Here is a 25,206-nt window from a genome sequence, read left to right as displayed (position 1 = left end):
ATGAACGAGTAAAAATGAACTGATTCCAAAAAAGAGCGATCAGCAGTGAACTAGATCCCAAGGATGAAAGAGTTTGCCCATCTCTAGTCCTTGTCCATCTCCCTCCAACTCATCTGCATTAACTTTCACATCTCGTTTACATTGCACAATACTGTAGTACGGTAGAAGGCAGAGTCCATATCTGCACTCAACAAACCACCGCTCGCTGCCTGGAAGAGTGCATACACAGGGGATCGAGAATCATTCTACCTGTTCCATTTTACCGTCGTAATCATTACGTGACGTAACTCGTAAGACCGCCGTATGAAGTATAATTTTCTTGTCCCTCTTAGGAACAAGGGTCTCTGAATTTTTTTTAGCTGCCCAACGCGTTACTACGCGGAGTTATTTTGCGGCAGTTAATATTCCATTTTTCCGAGTGGCTCACTGCACAAACAATTTCTATCAAAATTAAAGGATTCAGATAACAAAATTCCGTATATCTGGAAATTAAATGGCTCAGTACATATTTTAATTGGGTAATGCTACAAAAACTGCTAAAAGTCTCACAAAGTTGCCAACTTTTTCGATTACTCCGTAGCTGGTCGAGCAGAGATTTCTTTGTAAGCGACGTCTTAAGAGCGTGAATTAAACTTAATAGTCTTCAACAGATTGAGTCTGACCTCTGCCTTACCCACCGATACATTTTTGTGGTCACTCAGCTTCGTTCAATTCCATTTTTCCGAGTGGCTCACTGCACAAACAATTTCTATCAAAATTAAAGGATTCAGATAACAAAATTCCGTATATCTGGAAATTAAATGGCTCAGTACATATTTTAATTGGGTAATGCTACAAAAACTGCTAAAAGTCTCACAAAGTTGCCAACTTTTTCGATTACTCCGTAGCTGGTCGAGCAGAGATTTCTTTGTAAGCGACGTCTTAAGAGCGTAAATTAAACTTAATAGTCTTCAACAGATTGAGTCTGACCTCTGCCTTACCCACCGATACATTTTTGTGGTCACTCAGCTTCGTTCTGGCCAAATGCTCGTAGATAACACTGGCCTACAAATTTATATCCTGAAATTTTTTTCTTAATCGTTTTAGAAATTTTTCTGCTCATTTTAGTAATGGTAATGGCTTCTCTATCACATACGGTTCTTTCACAAAGTAATGATGAAGATCCAGAAATTTCATACAAAATGCATACATTAAATAAAAACTTTATTAAAAAAAACATGGTAAAATAAGACACTCCTGACATTACAAAGAAGTATTAAGCTCTTCAGTACTAATACAATGGCGTAAACCATACAATGGCCCTCAAAACTCAGATTCGAACTCTTTCTTTCGTGTACTGCCTCAGGATACTCCCATGCAGCATCCAACAGTAATCTGCCATCATGCTGACTGACATCCTATCGGCCTTGATATATCCGTTCCGTTTCTTTAACGTCTTGGTGGAGCTTTACCACAGTTCCACAGGCCTAGTACCTAAATTTCCTGGAAAATAGCTGACTTGGAGTAAAGGAAATGGGGAAATGCAGTTTAGAGTTCATGGGGGCACCCGAAACTTTGAAGTTATCGAGCGTTGTTCTTATTATGTTCTCAAAATGAGGGTCTCTGTAGTTGTTGTGAAACTTGTTGACATTTTCTTCGAAGGATGTCCGAGCTAATCTTTAAATGTCTTTAGTTTCGTCTTCAAATGTTTCGTCCTTCATTATTTTCGGGATGTCAGGGCCGACGAAAACTACTTATGTCATCCCAGCTTCTGATAGCTGCCATAAACTTAAAAGTGTCGCTTTCATATGATAGGGCTTCAATAAATTGTTTCAAAATGCCACGTTTTATCAGAAGTGGAGGCAGGAAAATTTTTGAAGGGTCCATCAAAGAATCTAAGAGTAAGTTTTTTCCCCCAACTTTCGGCGTTCTATTGTTCAGAGTTTGAGAGACCAGTGCATGTCTTTTTTTACGACAGTCTCATTCACACAGTAAGCGGGAGTACTTGGTATAGGCAGCAGGGTGGCTAAGGATGATGGAGAGTTCTTTGAAATACCTGCAAATAGTCCATTCGTGTTTTTGTTTTTTCTTTTTAGATAACCCTCAGAGCTCAAATAGCCCTAGTACTTGTAGTATAGACTATAATGTAAAACTACTTTTTGTAACAGATTTCATTGCAAAACAATACTGGCGTTTATATAACGATTAAATAGGTACAATTTGACTGCTTCACAGAAATTCTCTGTGTGTACCAAAACTGCATGTAATTGGTTATTTCAAGTACTTTATTTGAAAACCACACCCAAATATACACTAGAAATGCCCTTTACCTTTAAGATGAAAATTTCATCGGCAGCCATTGTAATTAATGGTTGTAACTGAGAGCAAGAATGAAGTGCTCAGATTAAAAAGGGTGTAAGACAAGGATGTAGTTCTTCTCCCCTACTGTTCAATCTGTACATTGAGGAAGCAATGATAGAATTGAAAGAAAAATTCAAGAGTGAAATTGAAATTCAAGGTGAAAAGATAATCAAGGATATGATTCACTGATGATATAGCTATTCTCAGTGAAAGTGAAGAAGAATTACAGAATCTGCTGAATGAAATGAGCAGTCCACTGAGTACAGAATATGGATTGAGAGTAAATCGAATAAAGGCGAAAGTAATGTGAGGTAGCAGAAATGTGAACAGTGAGAAACTTAACATCATGAGTGATGGTTATGAAATAGATCAAGCTAAGGAATTCTGCTGCCTAGGCAGCAATGAGCAGTGACAGGTGGTGCAAGGAGGACACCAAGAGCAAAAAGTGTGTTCCTGGCCAAGAGGAGTCTGCTAGTATCAAACATAGGCCTTAATGTGAGGAATAAATTTCTAACAAAGTACATTTGGCACACAGCATTGAATGGTAGTGAAACATGGACAGTGGAAAAAATCTAAACAGAAGAGAATTGAAGCATTTAAGATGGGGTGCTACAGAAGAATATTGAAAAGGGGGTTGGCTGATAAGGTAAGGAATGAGATGGTTCTGCGCAGGATCGGAGAGGAAAGGAAGATATGAAAAACACTGACAAGAAGAAGTGATAGAATGATAGGACATGTGTTAAGACGTCAGGGAATAGCTCCTATTGTACTAGAGGGAGCTGTAGAGGGTAAAAACTGTAGAGGAAGACAAAGACTGGAATACACCCAGCAAATAATTGAGGATGTAGGTTACAAATGCTACTTTGAGATGAAGAGGGTGGCAATGGAGAGGAATTTGTGGTGGCCCACATAAGCCACTCCAAAGACTTATGACTAAAAAAAAAAACTGATTGCCAATTGTGTTGTCAGATGATTTCTTTTATTTATGTACATGCCACTTCTAGCTGTTTATGCGTAGTCAGTTGCAAGCCTCTCTGGCAACATGTTTACTGACAGTGTGATTCCTCAGTACGTAACAGCATTGTCTGCGACAGTCTCGGAGAGCTACAGGAGAACCTCCAGGTCACTTACAGGGTACATGGCTGTACCAGGTGCTCAGTATCATTGGGAAAGTCAGTTTTTTCCTCATTTCAAACATTTTTTAGTGGAGTTTTATGCGCCCATTCTCCCAAACATACTCCTGGTATATTATTTAGTTTAACGATATTACGGCTATCAACAGATAACAAAAGAGCGGGAGTAAGTGGTGCTCCAGCAGAGAGTGAGTAGCGCTGCTGCACAGCGCGGCATAGGCAGGCGTATAAGAAAGGAGAGACCAAGAAATATTTAACGATCCTTCTGTATCTTTTTTTTCTCGACTGCATTAGAGACCGATAAGACCACAACAGCACCAGTGTAGCTCAGCAAATTATTAACACTAATAACTAGCGAAACAGGCTATACTTCACAATTGCTGAATATGTATGAGAATTGCATGTAAATTCTAAATTCCATGGCCCCCTCTCTCTGCCTATCTACTCCTCCCCCCCCCCCCCCCCTCCCTCTCTCTCTCTCTCTCTCTCTCTCTCTCTCTCTCTCTCTCTCTATATATATATATATATATATATATATATATATATATATATCCTCCCACCTCTCTCTGCCTATCTCCTCCTGCCTCCATATGTCCTTTTCCATCAGAATTTTCATTAAAGTATCGTGGAAAAATCTGAAGTAAATTGGTGAGCAACTTTTCGAGATTTTTCATAACAACAAATCCCTTGATATAACACATGTGTGTTTATATATTACATGTATATCTGTCAAATTGATTTTTTAAAATGAAAACATGTGACAATAGAGCTGTCAAACTGAATACACACACACACACACACACAAAGTCAGTTGATCCTTGGTTCAGTAATGATCTTTCATAATTGAATTTAATTGTCTTTTCCGGTGCATTTTCCAAAAAATTTCTTTCATTCAATCTTTGTTCTGACAGTTACGAAGGCAACAAAGAAAAAAGTCCGCCAAATCTGTCAAGACATTCTTAATTGAAGGTATTTCATAAGTGCAGCAATTGATGTTAATTTCTGACTGGATTTTCCAAATTTTTGTCATACAAACCTTGTACTGACAATAATGAACACAAGGAAAAAAATCAACCAAATTGGTCAAGCATTCTCAGGTGATGGTGATGATCTTTCATAGATGTGGCAGTTGATTTTTATTTATATAAATTACTGTTAATTAATATTAATTATTTTAATTTCATTTCAATAAATTTCAAGGTATGTGTAATTATTTTGATGCAGCCAGTGTATGCTGATACAGCTACAGTGAGTTTCACAGTTGTCAAATTGATTATAGTATAAATCCCAGTTGATCTGACACATTTCAGTTCACGTGCAATGATATAATATGGTGTCCCATTCCAATTGCCAGAGACTCATTTTCTTAGTAAAAACTAATTCTGTATAGAGGTCTGCGTTTTAATTAAATCATTGTTGTCAGGCAACAGTACTTCAGCAAAGAAAGACTCTGCAATAATACTACAGTGAACTGTTTCTTTCTTATTACTTCACATCTTATTCTCTTTAAGTGCATGCCATTCTAAATGTTAAACAATTAACTGTACTGAATACACATCAACTAATAAGTTTGAAAATTTGATGTTGTTGTTGTTGCAATCAGCTGCTTGACTTGATCAGTGTATAATATTAATCAATTTTAACATAAATGAGCACTGGTGGGTCTTCTACATTCACAAGGACCACCGACATTTTTGTAATGAAGTCAAAGTCAATGAATATATAATGAGTGTGTCTGTGAAGATTGTGTTCAGAAATCTGCAATGTGCCATTTATCTTCCTAGGTGAATCAGGCCTTGGGAAATCGACCCTGATAAACTCCATGTTCCTGGCAGACATCTACTCCAATGAGTACCCGGGCCCTTCACATAGGATAAAAAAGACTGTTCAGGTGGAAACGAGTAAAGTGTTGCTCAAGGAGAATGGTGTGAACCTGACTCTTACTGTAGTTGACACGCCTGGCTTTGGTGATGCTGTCGACAACAGCAATTGGTAAGCATTTGCGCTAAACTGCGATAATCTGTTAAAAATATTAATGTGCGATCCTATAGGCTTTTTAAACAGTTGTTTGTTAGTTTTTATTACTGTTTTTGTTATTTTTTATTGCTCTTTTTGTTATTTATAAATATCCAGTATTGTTCCCTTCACCTTGCCATTTCGTCTCGTGTATAATTCCCTATCCTCCTCCTCCTCCTCCTCCTTCTTCTTCTTCTTCTTCTTCTTCTTCCTCTTTTCAGTCGTCAACCTGTTTTGCAGGGTCTAAAAGTGTGATAGGCACACCTGGGGGAATGTTGAGATGGACAGGTCAGGGGATACAGATAGAGGGGTAGGAGGGATGGATAGGGAGAGGGAGGAAGGGAGGCGGAAAGTGGGAGACAAATAGAGGAGCAGGAGGAGATGGATAGGGGGAGAGGGCGGAAGATGATGGACGGAGATTGACGGGAGGAGGAGATGGACAGGGGAGGACTTGGGGAAGATGGAGACGATAGTTAGCAGGCGAGAAAGGCAGAGGATGTGAGAATGCAGGTGGGAGAGAGAGAGAGAGAGAGAGAGAGAGAGAGAGAGAGAGAGAGAGAGAGAGAGAGAGAGGGAGGGAGAGAGAGAGAGAGAGAGAGAGAGAGAGAGAGAGAGAGAGGGGGAGGGAGAGAGAGAGAGAGAGGGGTGGGATGTGGAAGAAGAAGAGTGTGAGAGGAGACAAGATGGAGGAGGACAGCTTGTGAGGTGGCTTGTGGAAGAAGAAATAAATAAATAAATACTTGAGCATTCCGGAAAACTGGTCTCAGCCAATGTCTGTGCAGCATGTTCTAACTTGCTACTCATTGCCTGAGCAACATCTTCATGTGCCTGGTGTGTGCGGTGTCATTTCTGAATGAGGCAGCATCTATATAGGTCAAACAATTTGCACAGTTGCGGAGCATTGTACCAAGCATGAGTGACATATTAAACAAAGGGAGCTTGACAAGTTGACTGTAGTTAAGTGATGCCTAGAAAAGGACACCAAATACAGTGTGAAAAGACATGAGTCTTGGCTCATGCATTAACATACTGGAATTCCATTGCAAAAGCAGTGGCCGAGATTAGAATAAACAGCAACAATTTTAACGCTTGCTGTGGTATGGGGGCAGACTTGGGATATCAAAAGATAGCAAAGACAGGTGCTTGGCTCCTCGCTCCACATGACATCACTAGGTCCTGCAGCAGGCTGGAGCTGCTAAGAGATGCCCAACCATCCTTCTGCGCACATGTCATTTCGAACCTCTGATTAGTGCCAGATGCTGCAGTTGTTTATACACTAGTGGAAAATTGTTCCAGCCCCAGCAGTATTGTTTTTACTCCTGACGATGTTAGCAGAGAGAGTCATCGAAAGCTCGAGTATCTTATTTGAATTAACGTGGCTCAAAAACCAAGATGATTTTATTCTTTTGGGATGTTTTATACACTAAGTGAAGAACTCCAGGACTCCCCCCCCCAATTTCTTTCTCACAGCTCATAAACTCTCCCCTATTATGACATTCAAATTGTGTTAAATTATCAACACCCTTCCCATATTCAATAAATTCCTCATTTATTCATACATTCTCAATGTTTCCTCACTATCTGCTAGTTACATGGGCTAACGTATGCAGCAGTGATAGGTGTTGGTTTCAATTCAGTCCCCAGTGGTCACTGCTTTGTCCATTGAATCAGAATGAGCTAGGTAGTAGAGTGGTAAGGTGCTGGACACAATGTAAGTTCAGATTTACTTTGTACGTAAATTGATTTATTATTAATAAACAAAAAGATAGAAGCCCATGCATTACCTTCTGGCAGAGCCTTAAGAACATTAAAAATTTTAGATAGAAACCATAGGAATTTGAATTTTAAATTTAAAGTGAAGAAACTATTAAATTTTCTTAATATTTGAGTTCAGGAATACCAAAATTTTAGAACCAGAAAATGAAAATTACTAAATTAACAGAACATACAGTAAAATAATCGCATTCAAAATAGCAAAATAAATTAAAACAGTTACAAGTGACTTGCAGTAGATCTGCAATCTCTTAGGCAAGTCAGATTTCCAATTGTGAAGGCCAGGTTTTAATGTGGCAGCAATGAACTGCTTACAGGCAACAACTTTAAAAAGCAGCGGCCGCCATGTAATCACTTTCAATTTTGACTATTCTAATGTACAATACAGCAAATCTGCCTACAATTCACTAAAATCATTAAAGGCAAGAGAAATTCATAATAGATACATTAAATAGAACTAAGTCTTCTAACATCACTACTAGAGCTGATTTTATCATTCAAAGCTTTGAAAACTGCAATCAGTTTGGCCAGCATTTGAAATACCCAACAGAATCATACCAAGAAATTAAGTGATGCCTCATTGGCTTAAACAAGTTAAACCCCAGCCTAAATAAATATAAATGGTTCTTGTGGCAAACTTAAACACATTTCCACTGATCATAATCAGAACATAACTTACAGGAGTTGTTTGCTTATGCAGGTACTAGCCTATCAATAACATCTTCACAGAAGTGAATCAGTTCACAAATAAACCAGCTTGTATGATATCACAAAGCATGACTGAGCAAGAAGTCACTCCTTCACATTATTTGAATGTATCACAGTTTAAATGCACACACAACAATATGAAGGGTTCAAATCACAGTGCAATAACTGATAACCACCATGATGTAACCTGACTGTATGCTACAACAATTGAAACCCTCACTCAAACAGGATAATAAGTCAAGATGCTCACCAAATAAAGCACATAAATTGGCGCAAGAACAGTACAAAGCCAAGTGATCACAATTCAGATCTGGCAGAGTAATTGTAGTCCTGTGTTCAGAACTGCAGATTCCCTCCGATACAAGCAGTAAACACGGCTTCTACCAAGGGGCAGCAACCATACCAGAGGTACACAGCTGCAACATGCCAACAAGTGAACCCTCTCATGAATCAATCCCTCAGCCATACCACAGAACCATGATGATGTTCACTGCAGCCCACCAAAATCCACACTTCCTTGTAGCACTCCAAGCTGCTTCTGCCAACAAGAACAACCAAACATCTCCCTGTATGGTGTGCATGCTCACACCTTTATACAACCAACTCTGAAGTCTCTGCACCGATAGTGGGACACCGGTGCACCAAACAGCCAGCAGCCGGTCAAAGGCCATAACCCCATAGAGACAGTTTTCAATAGTCTGAACGCCACAGCTACACTTGAAACACTGTTGCCCGTCTTCATATTCACAGTAATGCCAACACCTGTTGCACCATTCGCTGATGCTGTGATCACCTGACAAAGAAATATGTTCTCCCCTTTTTATAATGCACTAATCCCTTTGATGAGTTTTGCCTTTTTTTGTTCCTCTCTCAATAATTCCTTGATGGGCAGTACATGTGACGAAATATGAATGGGATAAGTTTATATCTGGAATTTTTTGTCTTGAAAATGGCCTGGATGAGAATATTTCAATGCTTTAAATTTTCCTCTGTATCTTTGTTGTTCATCATTGCTGATTCCTGTCTTTGGGGGGCAGGTTCTCATTTCAGGGACAAGAAAGTTCCCTGAGCCTTTATCTGCTCCTTCATCCTCTTTTGGCAAAGTTGTTGACATTGTTTTTGACAACTTGTGCCAGATGTCTTTCATAGACATGAAGACCTAGTAGATAGTGTCGGAAGTTTCATGCGGCTTTTTGCGGATGATGCTGTAGTATGCAGAGAAGTTGCAGCATTAGAAAATTGCAACGAAATGCAGGAAGATCTGCAGCGGATAGGCACTTCGTGCGGGGAGTGGCAACTGACCCTTAACATAGACAAATGTAATGTATTGCGAATACATAGAATGAAGGATCCTTTATTGTATGATTATATGATAGTGGAACAAACACTAGTAGCAGTTACTTCTGTAAAATATCTGGGAGTATGCGTATGGAACGATTTGAAGTGGAATGATCATATAAAATTAGTTGTTGGTAAGGCAGGTGCCAGGTTGAGATTCATTGGGAGAGGCCTTAGAAAATGTAGTCCATTAACAAAGGAGGTGGCTTACAAAACACTCATTCGACCTATACTTGAGTATTGCTCATCAGTGTGGGATCTGTACCAGATCGGGTTGACAGAGGAGATAGAGAAGATCCAAAGAAGAGCAGTGTGTTTCGTCACAGACTTATTTGGTAAGCGTGATAGCGTTACGGAGATGTTAAGCAAACTCAAGTGGCAGACTCTGCAAGAGAAGCGCACTGCATTGTGGTGTAGCTTGCTGTCCAGGTTTCGAGAGGGTGCATTTCTGGATGAGGTATCGAATATATTGCTTCCCCCTACTTATACCTCCCGAGGAGATCACGAATGTAAAATTAGAGAGATTAGAGTGCGCACGGAGGCTTTCCGGCACTCGTTCTACCCGCGAACCATACGCGAATGGAACAGGAAAGGGAGGTAATGACAGTGGCACGTCAAGTGCCCTCCGCCACACACCGTTGGGTGGCTTGCGGAGTATAAATGTAGATGTAGATTATTTCCTCCCTCTCTCCTCATCCCCTCCCATTCCCCTTCTTCGAAATTCATGTGGTGCTTCATATTGAACAAGGCACTCTTGTATGAGAAGTCAAATATGTAGGTGTAGATATTAATTCTTAGACCATGCACTTCTGTTTTTCATCAGGAATGAGAGAAAGTTTAATACAAGCCTTGCAAGCCTAAATACTATCTTTTGTCTGTGATGTATCTGACAGCTGCATTCCAAGCAAATCATTATGCTTTCTGTTTATTGATTTTAATTGTAATTATGTTATGTGTTTGTTTATTTTTGGTGGCACTTGCTTATTTTCCATTTGTTTGTTTTTTATAAATAACCAGTAACACAATATAGTATCCAGTACATTTGAATCAAATCAAATCTTATCTTCCTTTTGTAGACAGTAAGTAATGTCATGTGCAGCTCTCCATACTTTTTACAGCATTGTTACACATGAACATGCATTGCATTTCTAGTTGGCAACCAGTTATCGATTACATCGAATCAAAATACGAAGAATATTTGAATGCGGAGTCTCGAGTAAATCGAAAAACTCTTGTGGACAACAGAGTCCACTGCTGCCTTTATTTTATAGCCCCATCAGGCCACGGACTCAAACCATTAGATGTTGAGTTCATGCAGAGGCTGCATGACAAAGTAAATATCATTCCAGTGATAGCAAAGTCTGATACCATGACACCTGACGAGTGTACACATTTCAAAAAACAGGCAAGTCAGTTGTTTCCATATGTTGTTCTATCTAATATTAAAAATACATTTTGGTTTTTGATTAAAAACCACCAATATTATAAATACATCAGTATAAATGAATGAATATAACTATAACTCTTAGTAGATGGAATGCTAGTGACATTTAATGTGTGACTCATACGTTACTGGAAGGAAAGACTTGTAGAAAAGTGTGAACTGTCTCGATTTATTTGGGTAAGGAAGCAAGACGTCAGCACACTACAATTTAGACAGTAAAATGCTTTGTTATTCATGCTAAATAGAAGTATTAAATACCCATACAGTTAAATGCTTAGCATGTTGTTTTTGTTTAGATCCTGAATGAAATATCACAACATAAAATTAAAATCTATGAATTCCCGGACCCGGAGGATGAAGAGGAGTCAAAAGCAAATAAAACATTAAAAGACAGAGTTCCATTTGCTGTTGTTGGATCAAACACTGTCATTGAAGTAGATGGCAAGAAATTGCGGGGTAGGAAGTACCCTTGGGGAATAGCTGAAGGTAAGTCGTCCAAATTTTTCACTTTTGCCTTAAAAGTAATTCCACAATAAGTATAAAATCACACAAATCCTTTAAACCTTTTTCGTCTTCTAATGAAAATAACAGAGCCAAAAAATGTTTGTTATGTAGAATGTTCTGTTATAATGACACCAATGACAGAGTCAAATGACACTACTGTCATGAAGTGACTTTTTTACAATACCCCCACAATCCATAATAGAGTACTATGGTCTTGATTGTGGTTACAAAATGAGGTATTTTGCTCCTTTACGTTAAATCTTTTCATGACTAGCTGATTTCATTGCATCTTGCCCAGCTGACTCGGTCTTTCAGTGTTGATCTGTCAACTTGAAGTTACACAAAAAAGAAAAGGAAAAAGAAAATTCAGAATGAAAAGAATGGATTGATCGGTGATGTGACAACACTGAGCTGATACTAGTGCAAACTGAAACCTGAAGATGGAGGGGAAGGGGATAAAAAACTAAGAAACTGAAAATTGTCATGACATATTCTTTGAGTGGCCCCTGCCATGTCACAGCTGAAGGACGATGAGATGCTGCTGCGTGTCGCATAATTCATTGCATGAATTTGGAGTCCATTGACTGTGAAGTGAAGTGTTGTTCGTAATGTTTTAATGTAGCTGTTCAAACTCTGCTGGCTACACAGAACAGCTTAGACTACAGATCCGAAGATCTAAGGTTCAATCCCCAGTCAATCTTAGTATATATTTCTGTCACTTATCACCTCTTTCACCTGTGGAAGTTTGTTAATGTGAAGAATGAGGAGTTGCCCCCAGGTTTGGAGTCTGTGTCAGACTGATAACAGGCTGAGTATGTCTGTTTTAAGGTCAGAGGAAGGAAAGGGGGATACCAACTCCCATTGCCCTATGGTGTTCAAGTCAGTGTTCAGGTTGATAACAGCTTTATATACATACTCTCTCTCTCTCTCTCTCTCTCTCTCTCTCTCTCTCTCTCTCTCTCTCTCTCTCATGTAGTCATCAGAGGATGCCAATTGCTGTAAGATAATATTGATGTAAACTGGGAGTAAGGCATATTGACATTGGCTGCTAGTTCTTACAAAGCAAGGTTCTCAAGGCTTTTCCCTTCCATCAAGGGCTCTTTACAAAACCAAATTTCTGCTGCTATAATTAGCACTTCATGAAAACCTATAAGCCCGTGTTGCTACTTAGAAGTAAAGGTCAGATTAAAGTGTGATATAAATCGCTCATCGCATCTTCAGTATAAACTGGTTATCAGTTTAGTGTTTAATTTCAAGGTGAATGCTGGAGCAATACCGTGACAGAGCTGTTGTTCTTAACACTAAATATAATAATCCTCAGACTGCATATCACAACTAGTCACATTATTGACTAATCTCATAATTTGTAAAATAGTGGTGTTTCACATGAAAATTTAAATACCTGTTTTTTTTAATCCATATTAGGTCAATTTCTTAAGCAACAAGATGTTATGGAACATGCTTGTAATTGTTATTCTTTTGTTTCTGCTAGTGGAAAACCTCGAGCACTGTGATTTCATTGCATTACGGGACATGCTCATCCGTACACATCTTCAGGACCTGAAAGATGTCACCAACAATGTTCACTATGAGAACTTCAGGTGTAGAAAACTTGCTGGTCTTGGGAGTGATGGAAAACCAACAAGGATATCAAATAAGTAAGTGATCAGTTTATTATACTCGCTCATTGTATCTTCATGTACTGCCGGAATATTGTTTTCAATTAAGAAATGTCAAATCCCTCCTTGTCAATAGAGACTTTGAGTCCTCCCTTCCAATAGCAAATTCACTCATGAATTAGTTACGCTGTACATTCTGAGAATGTAGTGGACAATTTAAATGGAACTAAGGAAGACAAAATCTGAAGACAGTAGGTACCAGAATCGCGCATTGGAAAAAATTCACTGTAGAATCATAACTGCAATAAAACATTACTTCAGTCACACACAAATAGTAGTTGTGAATGTAAAGTTAGATGCCAAAAAGAAACTCCAGGGTCTTCAGAAATGAGCCACAACCATTTGAATTATTAATATTGTGCCTAATTGACAAACACAATACATGCCAATTTTCTGCTGTGTTAACCAAATTTAAGTGTTAAGGTAGTGCACTATGGCTGTTTTTGTGTTTGACACTCAGTGGATGTTTCTATATCTGATGGAATGACCAACCCAGTTCTACTGACCAGTAACATTTGTGTCACCTGTATTGGACATAGTGCACATTGAGCTGAGATTCATTGAATAATGTAGGAAAATAATTTCAAGATGTGATCCTCCATTTTTTTTTTCTTTTTATGCACCTTCTTTGTAATTTGCATTCCTCTTATACAAGGTGTCCCAGGAGGAATGGACACTATTCAGGCATATGTCAAGAAAGCATGTTTAATGCAAAACACTCCATATGGCCAAATGCCCTATTTTGATTGGTTTCTGAGATACAACACATTTAATTTATATTTGGCTTTGGGCTAGTAGTGCAAATGTGTCTTTTACCCACCCAGCCTCTTTAACATTTTATTCTAGTCCAACCTACCTTGTCGCTTTCAGGCTCTTTGCTCAGGATGTCTTTTTGCCATGGAATGCACAGTTGTGCTTGGTGCGCTGTGAGTGAAGTAGTGGGAGGGATTGGCAGGTTATCAGAGATAAGCATTGGTTAACTGTGTTTGTACACACACAGGCTAAAATGTCACCAATTTTCTTCTGAACATGTAGTTCAACAATCTGTGCAAGAACAGCAACACATTGGTGAAATGGTGCAGCATAGTCCTACCGCTAACACATGGTTGACATTTTGCATGTATCAGTGTCGCACAAACACTTGTATAGTAGACAGTACACGCAGAAAACTTGGACCCATTTCACAAACAGTGTGTCTACAGTCTTCACATTTGTGACAATGCCACACAACTTGAATTTTGTCAGTAGTAAAATGACAGTTGTCATTTGCTTCCATTAATACCATTCACTGCTGAAGCCACGTTTATATGGGAGGAATCAACAACACATCCAACAATCATCGATGGTCACAGGAAAATCCACCTGCTACTCTGGAAACCTATTTTTAAAATCATTTTTTGATCAATATTTGGTGTGGTATGATCAGTAATATGTTTGATAGGTCCAGGCTTTTTAGAAAAGCAAATGATGGGACAGAATTACTTGCAATCTTTTGAAAATTTGTTCGTTGTACACCTTGAAAACATTCCTTTGGCCACACAGATTGCATTGTACTTCTAGCAAGATGGAGGCCCTCCACATTTTATCAGATCTGTGAGGGAACACCTGAACCGCGTGTACCCTAATCGCTGGGTTGATCGTGTTAGGGTTAACTGGCTATTGAGATCACCAGACCATACGCCATTAGATCTTTATTTATGGGCTGGATGAAGCCTGTGGTGTACAAATGAAAAGTGAAATCATGAGATGAACTGCATGGTGCATCATGGATGCTGTTCATCTCATTGGGGAATGTGCAGAGGCTCTCCTACAATCACAACATGTTCTCCTGAGAGTGCACAAATACACTGAAGTTGACAGTGGGATTTTTAAACATTTATTGTTAACTATGCAACAGCTATAACGTGATGTGTTTGATAATGCTTGGAGGCAAATGCGTCAAAATATGCATTTTTAATTGATACTTTGTAAAACACATATTGTAATCATTACTAACTGTTGTACATGTGTAGATGTGCATGTGCTGTAGCTTAGGTAATTTTTGTTAGCTGGTGAGACATATTTTACATGACTTGGTAGACCACGATTGTCCTTTATCAGATTGTCTGTCTCGACATCCTCTGCACTACAATGGTACGTTGCAAACAATATCAATGTACTGAATAATACAGGAAATAAATAACAATGTACATTATATGTGTACTGCCATGGAAACCTGTGGAAATAAGGCATATGTTCATATGAAGTTTCTTTGCTTCAAAAGATGGTTTCTGCCATACCCTTGAATATTTGCCATATCTCCTGGGACACCTTCTGTAGCGTGTATGTTATCAAGTTGTAAAAATTTGTAACATTCACACGAGGAAGCCAAAGATGAAAATATCACATTATGCAGAGCATTTAATTCTACCTGCCAGAGGAAGAACTAACAGATTGAAAAATTAGGTATAGCTTTTCTGCTTTTAACTTCGTGTTTAGCAGTACTTCAAATTTTGCTTCCAGTACTGGCATAGGTTCTTTTAAATTTTTGTTGACGTTTGAACTAAGGAGAAATGGGTAAAAAAAGATATTTATATAGAGTTCCTGGCCCCTTCTGATTCACACCCTCTTCAGTATATATAAAAACAATCACCCTGGTCATCCTATTAAGGCAGCCTTCATACCCCTACCACATGTATCTGATTTAGTATCCGTGCGCACAGGTCTCTAGAGGTAAATGCTAATTAGCAAATACTTCACAATTCAGTTTTCCAGGTAAGAAAAAATCAGGTAAGAGAGAATCAGGAATGCAATACATTCAGACAAATGCCTGGAATGACAAAGAGTTACATATTTACCAAAACTTGGATTAGAGTTGCACACAGTGTGTAGCGGAAGACACAAAGAGGGAAATATGGCGTCATTTCTCCCTTCTCTCAAGGCCATTGTCTTTTGATTTCTATTACTATATCTGCTATCTTTGCAAACAGTTTGTATGTAATACAATAAAAGCCGTGTTCCATTTTGTACTTTGCTTGCTCTGATTCACCTTTGCTCTGTTGTCATTATGGTTGTCACTATTATAATGTATTTTGTCACTTTCATTCTATTTTGGGGTTATCATATTTATTTATGTGTGAAGTATTAAGAGTTTTTAGGATATGTAGAACATAAATTCACAGCCACCACTATCATTGCATCCTGCTGTAATTTGTCTGGTACTGCTGCATGCTCATGAATTGTGTTAGTAACTTTTGGCTGTCATGGTTTCACTTGGATTCCTGTGCATGCAAGTTGAGATACAGTCTAGCTGTGTATTTAAATGTATTCAGTTTTTTTTTCTCGTAAGATGTGCTGTTGGCCCTACAAAAACAGTGCTAAATGGCATGAAAATCTTTATCTTGCGGAATTAAGTTAACCTTACAAGAGGAGGGGGGGAGAGTATTTGCTCTCAGTGTAATGTGGGAAGAATACAGAAACTTTGATGGCGGGTATGTAAATCAGTAATAACAAGAATGTAACATACAATGAACACAGCCATCAGAAAATAGCACAAATTAACCTTTTGATTGCTGCCTGGGACACACATTGCCCATGCCTTAGTTGCTGCTTTGTCACAGTACACGTCACCTTTTTTAATTGTTCTATTATTTGTATTGGCACTGAGAGAATTAATGTAATTATTTATAATATTTACATGATTCTTTGCATTCTCTACAAACATATGTTATGATACAATGGGCCTACCTGCGCCACTGGTCTCTTAGCTGAAAATGTTCATGATAGGTTTGTATCTCTTAATAAATAAAAAGAGAAGTCCAGTAGTTCTTTTCAAATGTTAACATGAAATCACTTCGCATATTTATTTACAGAGTTTGATTTCTAACGCTAAAGACCAGGCCTCATTACAGATCAAAAATGTTTATGCAGTTAATGTACTGTGGCATGTTTATGAGTGTTACTTGTTAAGTCCATGACTGATTCTAATAGTCACCGCTCATATCCTCAAATAAATCTGAGGCTAGTTCAAACACCACCACTAGAGCACACAGTATAGAGAATACTGAAAATGTCGAGCAAGTTACGTGCTGACCAAAACTTGACTCCAAGAAAAACTGCTTTCCTGAATCTGTTTATTAGCTCACTGGACTTTTAAGGATGCCTTCTAGGTCAAAAACTCTGAAATACAATAACTTTTGAAATACATCATTTGCAGCAAAACTTATTGATACAAAACGTTCAGAACAGTGAATTGCATAATCTGAATAAACGGGTTTCACAGGGGAAATTAATTTACATTAGTTTGTTAATTCATGTAATGTGTGCTCAGGTAACGGATTCTGTCTTCAAAATTTTTGGGGAGATTAACAGTAAGAAAAGGAAAAGAACTGGTACAGTGCAGTTATTGTAATGTATTTGTCACAAGTCTCATAGCAAAATGCAAAAACTCAAGAAACTGCTGGATGTACAGTGAAACATCATTTGTTGGGTTTAGAAGAAATACCAAAATGAAGTGAGATTCCATCGACAGTGAAGTCGTGTAAATTACAATGAAATGTCCTCTGTTAGAGTTACAGCAAACTGCAAAGTTTGGTGTAGGAATGCTGAAAGATCTGACCTCAAATAGATTGTGCATTGATATACCACCTGTTGAGATTAGAGTAAAAAATAAGGTGTGTAATAGTCAAGTGGACCTCACACTACACCACAGCTTAACGATTAACAACTGTATGTGTTCAAACTTCTACAGAAGTCGACCATTCCGAGGGCAAATCAGTACAAACTTCTACAGAAGTCAACTATTCCGAGGGTGTAGCAGCCAAGTACATTCACGACGTTATGCACTTGAGTGGTGCCATTGAATTGCAGTCAGAGAATTAACAATGAAGACAGGGAACCAGTTGACAAGTTTCTGTGTTTGGGCTTGTTGAAGACAACTGGATAGGCAGTATGAGAATTAAACAACAGAGTGAAAATAGTCTGGCTTCCAATTAGCTTGAACAAAAAGTTTTTATCACTCCTGACTTCAGGCTTGACTTAAGGTAGTGAGGCATAATTTCTTTTTGCTGGTACTGAGTATTGGAGGGAGAGGGGGGGATGGGGATGATGATGATGATGATGATGATGATGATGATGATGATGGGGTGGAGGAGGAGAGTACTGGCAATTTGAAATAAACAAAATTTCTTCATGTAGTTCACACTATTTATTCCACAGTTTACTGACAGTCTGCTGTTCATAGTAGATTGTTTTTCCTGGCATTATTTTCGACGGTTTTTGTGAGTTGATGGAGGTGAATGCAAGGAAAGTTCTTCCAATAAAGCAATGAGAAGAGCCTGATCCTAGATCTTCTATATTAGGAAGTTTTGAGGAAGGAAATGATTTTATTCTACCAAAAAAAATAGAGGGTTTCTTATAAGAATTTAACAAGAAATTTAGAAGATAAGTTTTTTATAACGGGAGAGATGGTTCTTAAAGATACCTTTTCATCCTGCTTTCCTTTGTGGTATACCTTGTGTATGCAGAGCGCTATGCTAAAAATGCAGGGCCAAATACACTGCATTTTTAATGTTTTTGCCTTGTAAGTGATAATACACCTTTACGATGTATTTTCTAAGAAAAATGTGCAGAATGTGTAATGTATGCAATTTTCTTTCCTAATTAGTAGTAAAACCCCAGTAAGTCATTGCTAGTAAATTTTTCTCTAAATTCTTCAGAATTTTGCTTATGATCATTTTACATGCAACAGCTGTTACATGCTTTATTATCTACTAGAAATCAACACTCAGTGCTGTTTAGTAGTCCAGTGCACTTTTTTCCTCCCAATTAGAAATGAAGCTGTGGTAGTTGTAATCTCTTTTCTTGGTACGTAGTTGTTTGTAGAAGACAGGCGAATAGTCGCACGACTGCTGTTGACTGTTGTAGTTGTAAAGGAGAGGGGGGAAAGTTCAGAATAATACTATGTGGACCATACATACCCACTTAAACTTCACTGAATAAAATTTTTGTGGTAATAAAGAGATGTAAATGTTGTAGGAGTTGGCCTTTCTCAGTATTCTGTACTGAGAACTAACATGTATTTTGCTGCACTTAAAGAAAAAATGGAAAGGTGTGGGGGGAGAAAGAAGAAAGCAAGCTTAATGGAAGTTTTCTCATTTCATCCCCCCCTGCCCCCACCTTTTTCTTGACAACTATTGACACTTATAGGACGGAGACTACTGTAGAGAGAAGATGAATTACCATTCATTTTACAAGCAAAGGGGAGCAGAACAGTGAAGTTTCAGTGATATATTTAAGTTATTGGTTTATGGGTTTTCTTATATGTTATTTAAAATTTAATTATATATCTAAAAACAAAGATGATGTGACTTACCAAACGAAAACGCTGGCACGTCGATAGACACAAAAACAAACACAAACATACACACAAAATTGAAGCTTTCGCAACAAACTGTTGCCTCATCAGGAAAGAGGGAAGGAGAGGGAAAGACGAAAGGATGTGGGTTTTAAGGGAGAGGGTAAGGAGTCATTCCAATCCCGGGAGTGGAAAGACTTACCTTATATATGTCTGCTTGTGTCTGTATATGTGTGGATGGATATGTGTGTGTGTGTGCGCGCGAGTGTATACCCGTCCTTTTTTCCCCCTAAGGTAAGTCTTTCCGCTCCCGGGATTGGAATGACTCCTTACCCTCTCCCTTAAAACCCACATCCTTTCGTCTTTCCCTCTCCTTCCCTCTTTCCTGATGAGGCAACAGTTTGTTGCGAAAGCTTGAATTTTGTGTGTATGTTTGTGTTTGTTTGTGTGTCTATCGACATGCCAGCGCTTTCATTTGGTAAGTCACATCATCTTTGTTTTTAGATATATTTTTCCCACGTGGAATGTTTCCCTCTATTAATTAAAATTTAATTATATTTATAAACCTTGAAAATTATGCCAGTTTTGAAGATTAGAGAAAAGTCTGTGTTTCAGCGTATTTTAATTCTGTTTGGCAGCAATTTCTATGTGGTGTTGGTCAGATTAACACAAAAATAAGGAAAATTGAATTGAATATGAACTAAATGATTAAAGAAAGATAAGACATTATTTTGGAGAGCATAAACCATGCAGATCTGTGTGTGTGTGTCAGGGCACACAAAAAAAATTGCAGACACATATAAGTAGCATTTAAACTAAAAGTGCTTATTGAAGACTGTAAGATAGCTGGGGATGAGGCTTTTGTTCATTAGAGAGAAATCATAAGTAACCAGAATAGCTGGAAACTGAGACTGTATTGAAAACAAAGAGAATGTGAGGTACAAACAGAAGAGAAAAATATGTAAAAGAAGAGAATACACAAGCAGAGGAAAATTAGGTTATTCTACCCCTCCCTTTCTGCTTGACAGTATCACTAGAAAAGTGATGATGTAGTAAGTTCGTATTTTGAATTTTGGTTTAGATCGTTGTGATGGGGGAGCACGTTGAGTTGGATGGTATATTTTGCATTGTGGTGGACAGAATAAATGTCAAGTTATATACATGACAGTTCCACTACACAAGATTCAGGGCCAATATTTTGCCTGTGCTCTGACAGTAAGCATGAAATCCTGCATTATATCCAGCAACAGCATTTAAAGGCATATGGGCAATTTAACTTATTTTATACATATATTAACATGGTGTGTATTGATATTTTAAAACTTCCCTGCATAACGTGCTGCCACAATATTGCAGTGCAGAATTTTCTCTCCTTATTAAGGTATATACTGGAGAAAATGCACTTATCTTCTCAAAGACCCCACCTGCACATCATTGTGTTCAAGTAGGTCACTGTAAAGGTGTTCCTCAAGTGCTTACACCTCTCTCTCTCTCTCCCTAATTTGTGTGTTGCTCTGAGAGCCCTTTATGGTGGGATCTTCTCTTATCGATATCATATTAATCGTCTTAATTTAGCAAAATTATAGAAATATGCTAGTTATGCTTAGCATCAAGGTTCCTAATGACTGGATCCCACACATTTTCCAACTGGAAACGACTGTCCCAATTGGTCTGTTTGGATTATTTGCATACTGCATGGAACCCTGTCATTGGAAAATGCTGTGCTCTGCATTACCAGTGTCTTTCTAGGATTTTATTAAATTGTGATAGATCTAATATTGACAAGGTGAGATTTCACCATGGAGGATGCTCTAAGCAATGCACAGACTTACAGCCGTAGCGCATGCATACAAGTAATGGCTGCATGGTGCTGTAAGAGTATACTGTGTGTGCATCAGCAGTTTCTAAAACGAAATGCTCAGTGTACTTTTGGCAGTATACATCTTAAAGCTAGACAGAAGACAATGTGCCAAAGTATCATGGCAGAAACTTAATGATATCCAGCATTTTTCACTACCTAAACCATCTACATCACTGATAAAGTACAAACGTGCTAGTTTGTAGAACATAATTGTTATGAGTGTAGCCTTGTATTGAAGTAAAGCTTGGATGATAAGCATTTCAGACAAGAAAAGAATAGAAACATTTTGAAATGTTACGCAACAGAAGAATGCTGATGATTAGATGGATAAATCAAATGATGAATGAGTAGGTGTTTAATTAAATTGGAAAGGAATGAAATGTATGGCATAACTTGACTAAAAGAAGGGATCAGTTGTTAGGGCACATCCAGAAGTGTCAAGAAATTATAAATTTGCAGACTGAGAGAAGTGGGGATGGTAAAAATTTAGAGGCAGACCAAGGTTCAAATACCACGGTGGTGGTGGTGATATTGTTAATGCTGCTGCTGCTGCTTCTGCCCTGTTACTGTTACTACTAATGCCAATGTAAAAAGTTATACTAGTTAGCAGTCAGCCAAATGTTGTACCCAGGCTGATGGAAATTGAAGAACTAATTTATCTATGTTCAAATATAATATTTGGAAACTGCACAGAACAGAATTTGTGTGTGTGTGTGTAAAAATATCTATTTATGGTGTGCACGTTTGTATAGTGTAGGTTATCATCATCAGAGATCTTTCCAATAGACATTGTAATGTTTGTAAGACATCCAGTGAAGTAGGTGAACTAGATAATCATTTGTAGGGTTTTGAGGGTGTTTTTTTTGTCTGTCTCTGTGTGTGTGTGTGTGTGTGTGTGTGTGTGTGTGTGTGTGTGTGTACATAAATAAATCTTTGGCATGTGCATGCAAAAATGGTTTGATACACTTGTACAGTTTCACTTCCATTTTCAGTAAAACGAATTTCTAATATATATCCTTGTGTTCAGTTTATGCCCTCAAGGATTGATGAACAGTTTCATGACAGTATGGTAAGTTATTGAGAACAAAAGTACTATAAGTACTTAATTTAAACAAGACCATTTTTGTATGCCATAGCCAAGCTGCTTTTCTCTCTCCAAATTTATCTTTAGCTTGATTTACATATTATAAACTGCTTTTAACATGAACAGTTGTTGCCATTTTTTAATCTGAATTTGTGTGCAAGTTTATGTTGTTCATCTGTGTACCAGTAGTAAATGAAGAAGCTGTACTTAGTTGAAATAAGAATCATCATCCTTATGCAGGCTACATGAAAATTTGGGAAATGAGACTTAATCAGTGGATGTAGCCTTCTTGTATGAGTGATGAAATTAAAGAACTGCAAAAAAAAAAAAAAAAAAAAACAACTGGAAGAAGGCTGAAAAGCGACAGCAGCATGATGGTATGGACTCCCTATCTCTAAGATCAGTACGAGTAAGACAGTGAAAGAGAAACAGGGTGATTCAAATGGCATTGATGCCTCAAGTGCAGTGGCCAGATGAAAGCAGTAGAATTGTCTCAATGTCTTGGATGATTAATTTCATGTTTCATAGATCATTTGACAGTTTTTATTGAAATGGTGTAGAACAAGTTGGTTGACATACTACATATACATAATTTGTATGTATGAAAGCCTGAGCTACACTAATGTTAGCAAATCTTGCTGGGCTACAGCTGTTATGATGGGATAAGTAATTAGAGGAATAAATCAAGAGAGGAGGATGACTTTATACATTGACATGAGACATGAGTTAGTAAACGGAAAGACTGTAGGTGGACTGGAGAATGTGATGATTTTTACATTACTTGTATACTGGGGGAGGTAACATTTTTGCTCCAAATAAGTCTTGACTCAAAGATACTTGTAATCCCTCTTCACCTAGACAAATAGTGGACAAGGACCCATGAAACAAAGTTGGATACATTTTCGTAACTTCATTATCAACTAAGATGATGACAAATTTTTTTTTCCTTAATGGAAATGTGTGTATGCAACCCCACCTCCCCAGCCTCCGACACACACACACACACACACACACACACACACACACACAGACCTTTTTAGGTCTAACAATAAATTCTGAGAACATAGAGATTGTTGTGCCGCTGTTGTGGCTATTTTAATGGCTACTGTTAGGTTTATGCCACTTTCTACAGAAATTTTTGACCATGTTGAAGAACAGTCTTACTTGTTTATAAAATATTAGAAAGGATAAAATATTATTTTCTGCCAGAGACTGTTGTTTCACTGAAAATCACTCTCCAGTTTATAGTGTGGTGATACATATTGTGCCTCAACAATACCAGTTTCCATTAAGAGTGATGTAAATGTCATTTGTCGCTTGCCTCGGTGGTGTTAATTTCCATGGAAAGTGGATGAACTTCTGAGTACTGTGCCACTCAAACGTCTGCAATAACAACACAAAAAACCCCAATAGTTACGTATTTTTACTCCACAGTTTCTTGTCAGACTTAAGAGTTACATCACTGAATTTGTTTTGTACAGGCCTGTTGGCCTGGTGCAATAAAATGCAACAGCTGATTTTTGAAAATGTATGTTGATGCCTGTATCGAGGTGATTAACATAATTATTAACATTTGTTGGTCTTTGTTTCATTATCCACTAGTCACTGTTTGTCTAGGAGGAAAGAGGTTACGAAGATCTGTAATGAATCGGAAGTTATTTGAGAAGAAAAGTTAGGTGTCATATACCTCGTGTCTCTCCAAAGAGTCATCAGCCTCATTCTCTCTGGGGCGTTGATAGATATTTGCATTTTAGTTTTTTGCAAGTAACAGATTTGAGTAACCCCAAATAAATACTACAAATAAAGTGTACCATTTGAAGAATATTACCAAAGGAAAACATTGGTTTATTTGTCATTGGAAACAAAATGTTTTTTGAAGTGAGGTTCTTTGTGCATGTTCAATAGAACACTCCCAAAATATGTAATAAAATGAAACACCTGTAGCCATTGTTTTGGTTCGACATACAAAAATTCCCAAAGTAGTGTATAGCCGTATTCGGTTTAAATATATGTATTAATAGGGACTGAAGAACCACAAAGAATAACAAACACTTCCCTGGTGACTGAGTAGTGCCTTTGCTTGGTGGTAGCAGGCAAACAGTGTGATGTGGGGTAGGTTGGGGCAGCTGGGCTGTGAGAATAAGGCAAACAAATGATGACCGACCTTTAATAACTGACTACATTAGCCGCAGTACTAGTAAAACTCTGCTAAATATCACTTTCTAAAATTATTTTGTATACCCGTCCGGCGATTCAATGCCCATATCCTGAATACAGAAATACCTGCTGCATTTTGCTAAACTTTTGGATTTAAAAATAAGCTGTATCCAGTGTGTTTAGGACTAATCATATTGGCAAACGTATGTCTGCATACTTTCATTGTCCGTGTTGCCCAGTGTCAAAATGCCAATGGTCGACCTGCGCCACACTTTGTTTCTGCAACACCACTTAATTGCTGTTGGAGCACTGGTTGTCTTAATGGTTTCCTATCCATGTTAGCAGATATTGTTAAACAATATTGCAACAAACCAAATGTGACCCCTCTGTCAAATGGACTTATAATATTCCACTTTGAAAAATACTTGATGTGGCACAGAACTCATGATGAACAGTACTTGTTTGGGCTAACTCCATCTACGAAGTGAGAAAATGAAGTTGCAAATATCTATTGAAGCACCGAAAATGCTTGTAATTGTTCTTAATAGCGATACACAGTATATAGTAAGAGTAAATGCATGGACTGCACCAGAACTGTTGAGATAAGATAGACTATAGCAAGTGATTTTATAGGAATTACACTATTCAATCATGGATAGGAGATTTGTGATAGAACAGAAACAAGGTACTTAGCAGAGAAATGTGATGATTTTCAAGTCCTTATACTTAAATATTCCAAGTAACATTGGAAACTTTCTCCTTTGCTGATTGGTCCGTATCTGTAGGGGGGGGGGGGGGGGGACTAAAAATAAAAATTGAATTTTGAAGTCCACCT

At 38.0% G+C, this 25,206-nt stretch overlaps 1 protein-coding gene across 1 annotated transcript in view; it reads left to right on the top strand.

Annotated features, from left to right (window-relative positions):
- The window catches only part of LOC124616422 (septin-7), a 232,750-nt gene that overhangs the window by 167,222 nt on the left and 40,322 nt on the right, over positions 1 to 25,206 (top strand). Inside the window, exons 4-7 of the mRNA XM_047144729.1 lie at positions 5,258 to 5,465; positions 10,461 to 10,713; positions 11,049 to 11,238; positions 12,749 to 12,914. Coding sequence (XP_047000685.1) covers positions 5,258 to 5,465; positions 10,461 to 10,713; positions 11,049 to 11,238; positions 12,749 to 12,914 — 817 coding nt within the window. The remainder of the gene's footprint in view (positions 1 to 5,257; positions 5,466 to 10,460; positions 10,714 to 11,048; positions 11,239 to 12,748; positions 12,915 to 25,206) is intronic.

Source organism: Schistocerca americana, chromosome 5 (genome assembly GCF_021461395.2).
Source record: "Schistocerca americana isolate TAMUIC-IGC-003095 chromosome 5, iqSchAmer2.1, whole genome shotgun sequence".
NCBI lineage: Eukaryota > Metazoa > Arthropoda > Insecta > Orthoptera > Acrididae > Schistocerca > Schistocerca americana.
Note: the sequence above shows the minus strand (reverse complement) of the source record. Positions and strands in the feature narration are given on the sequence as shown.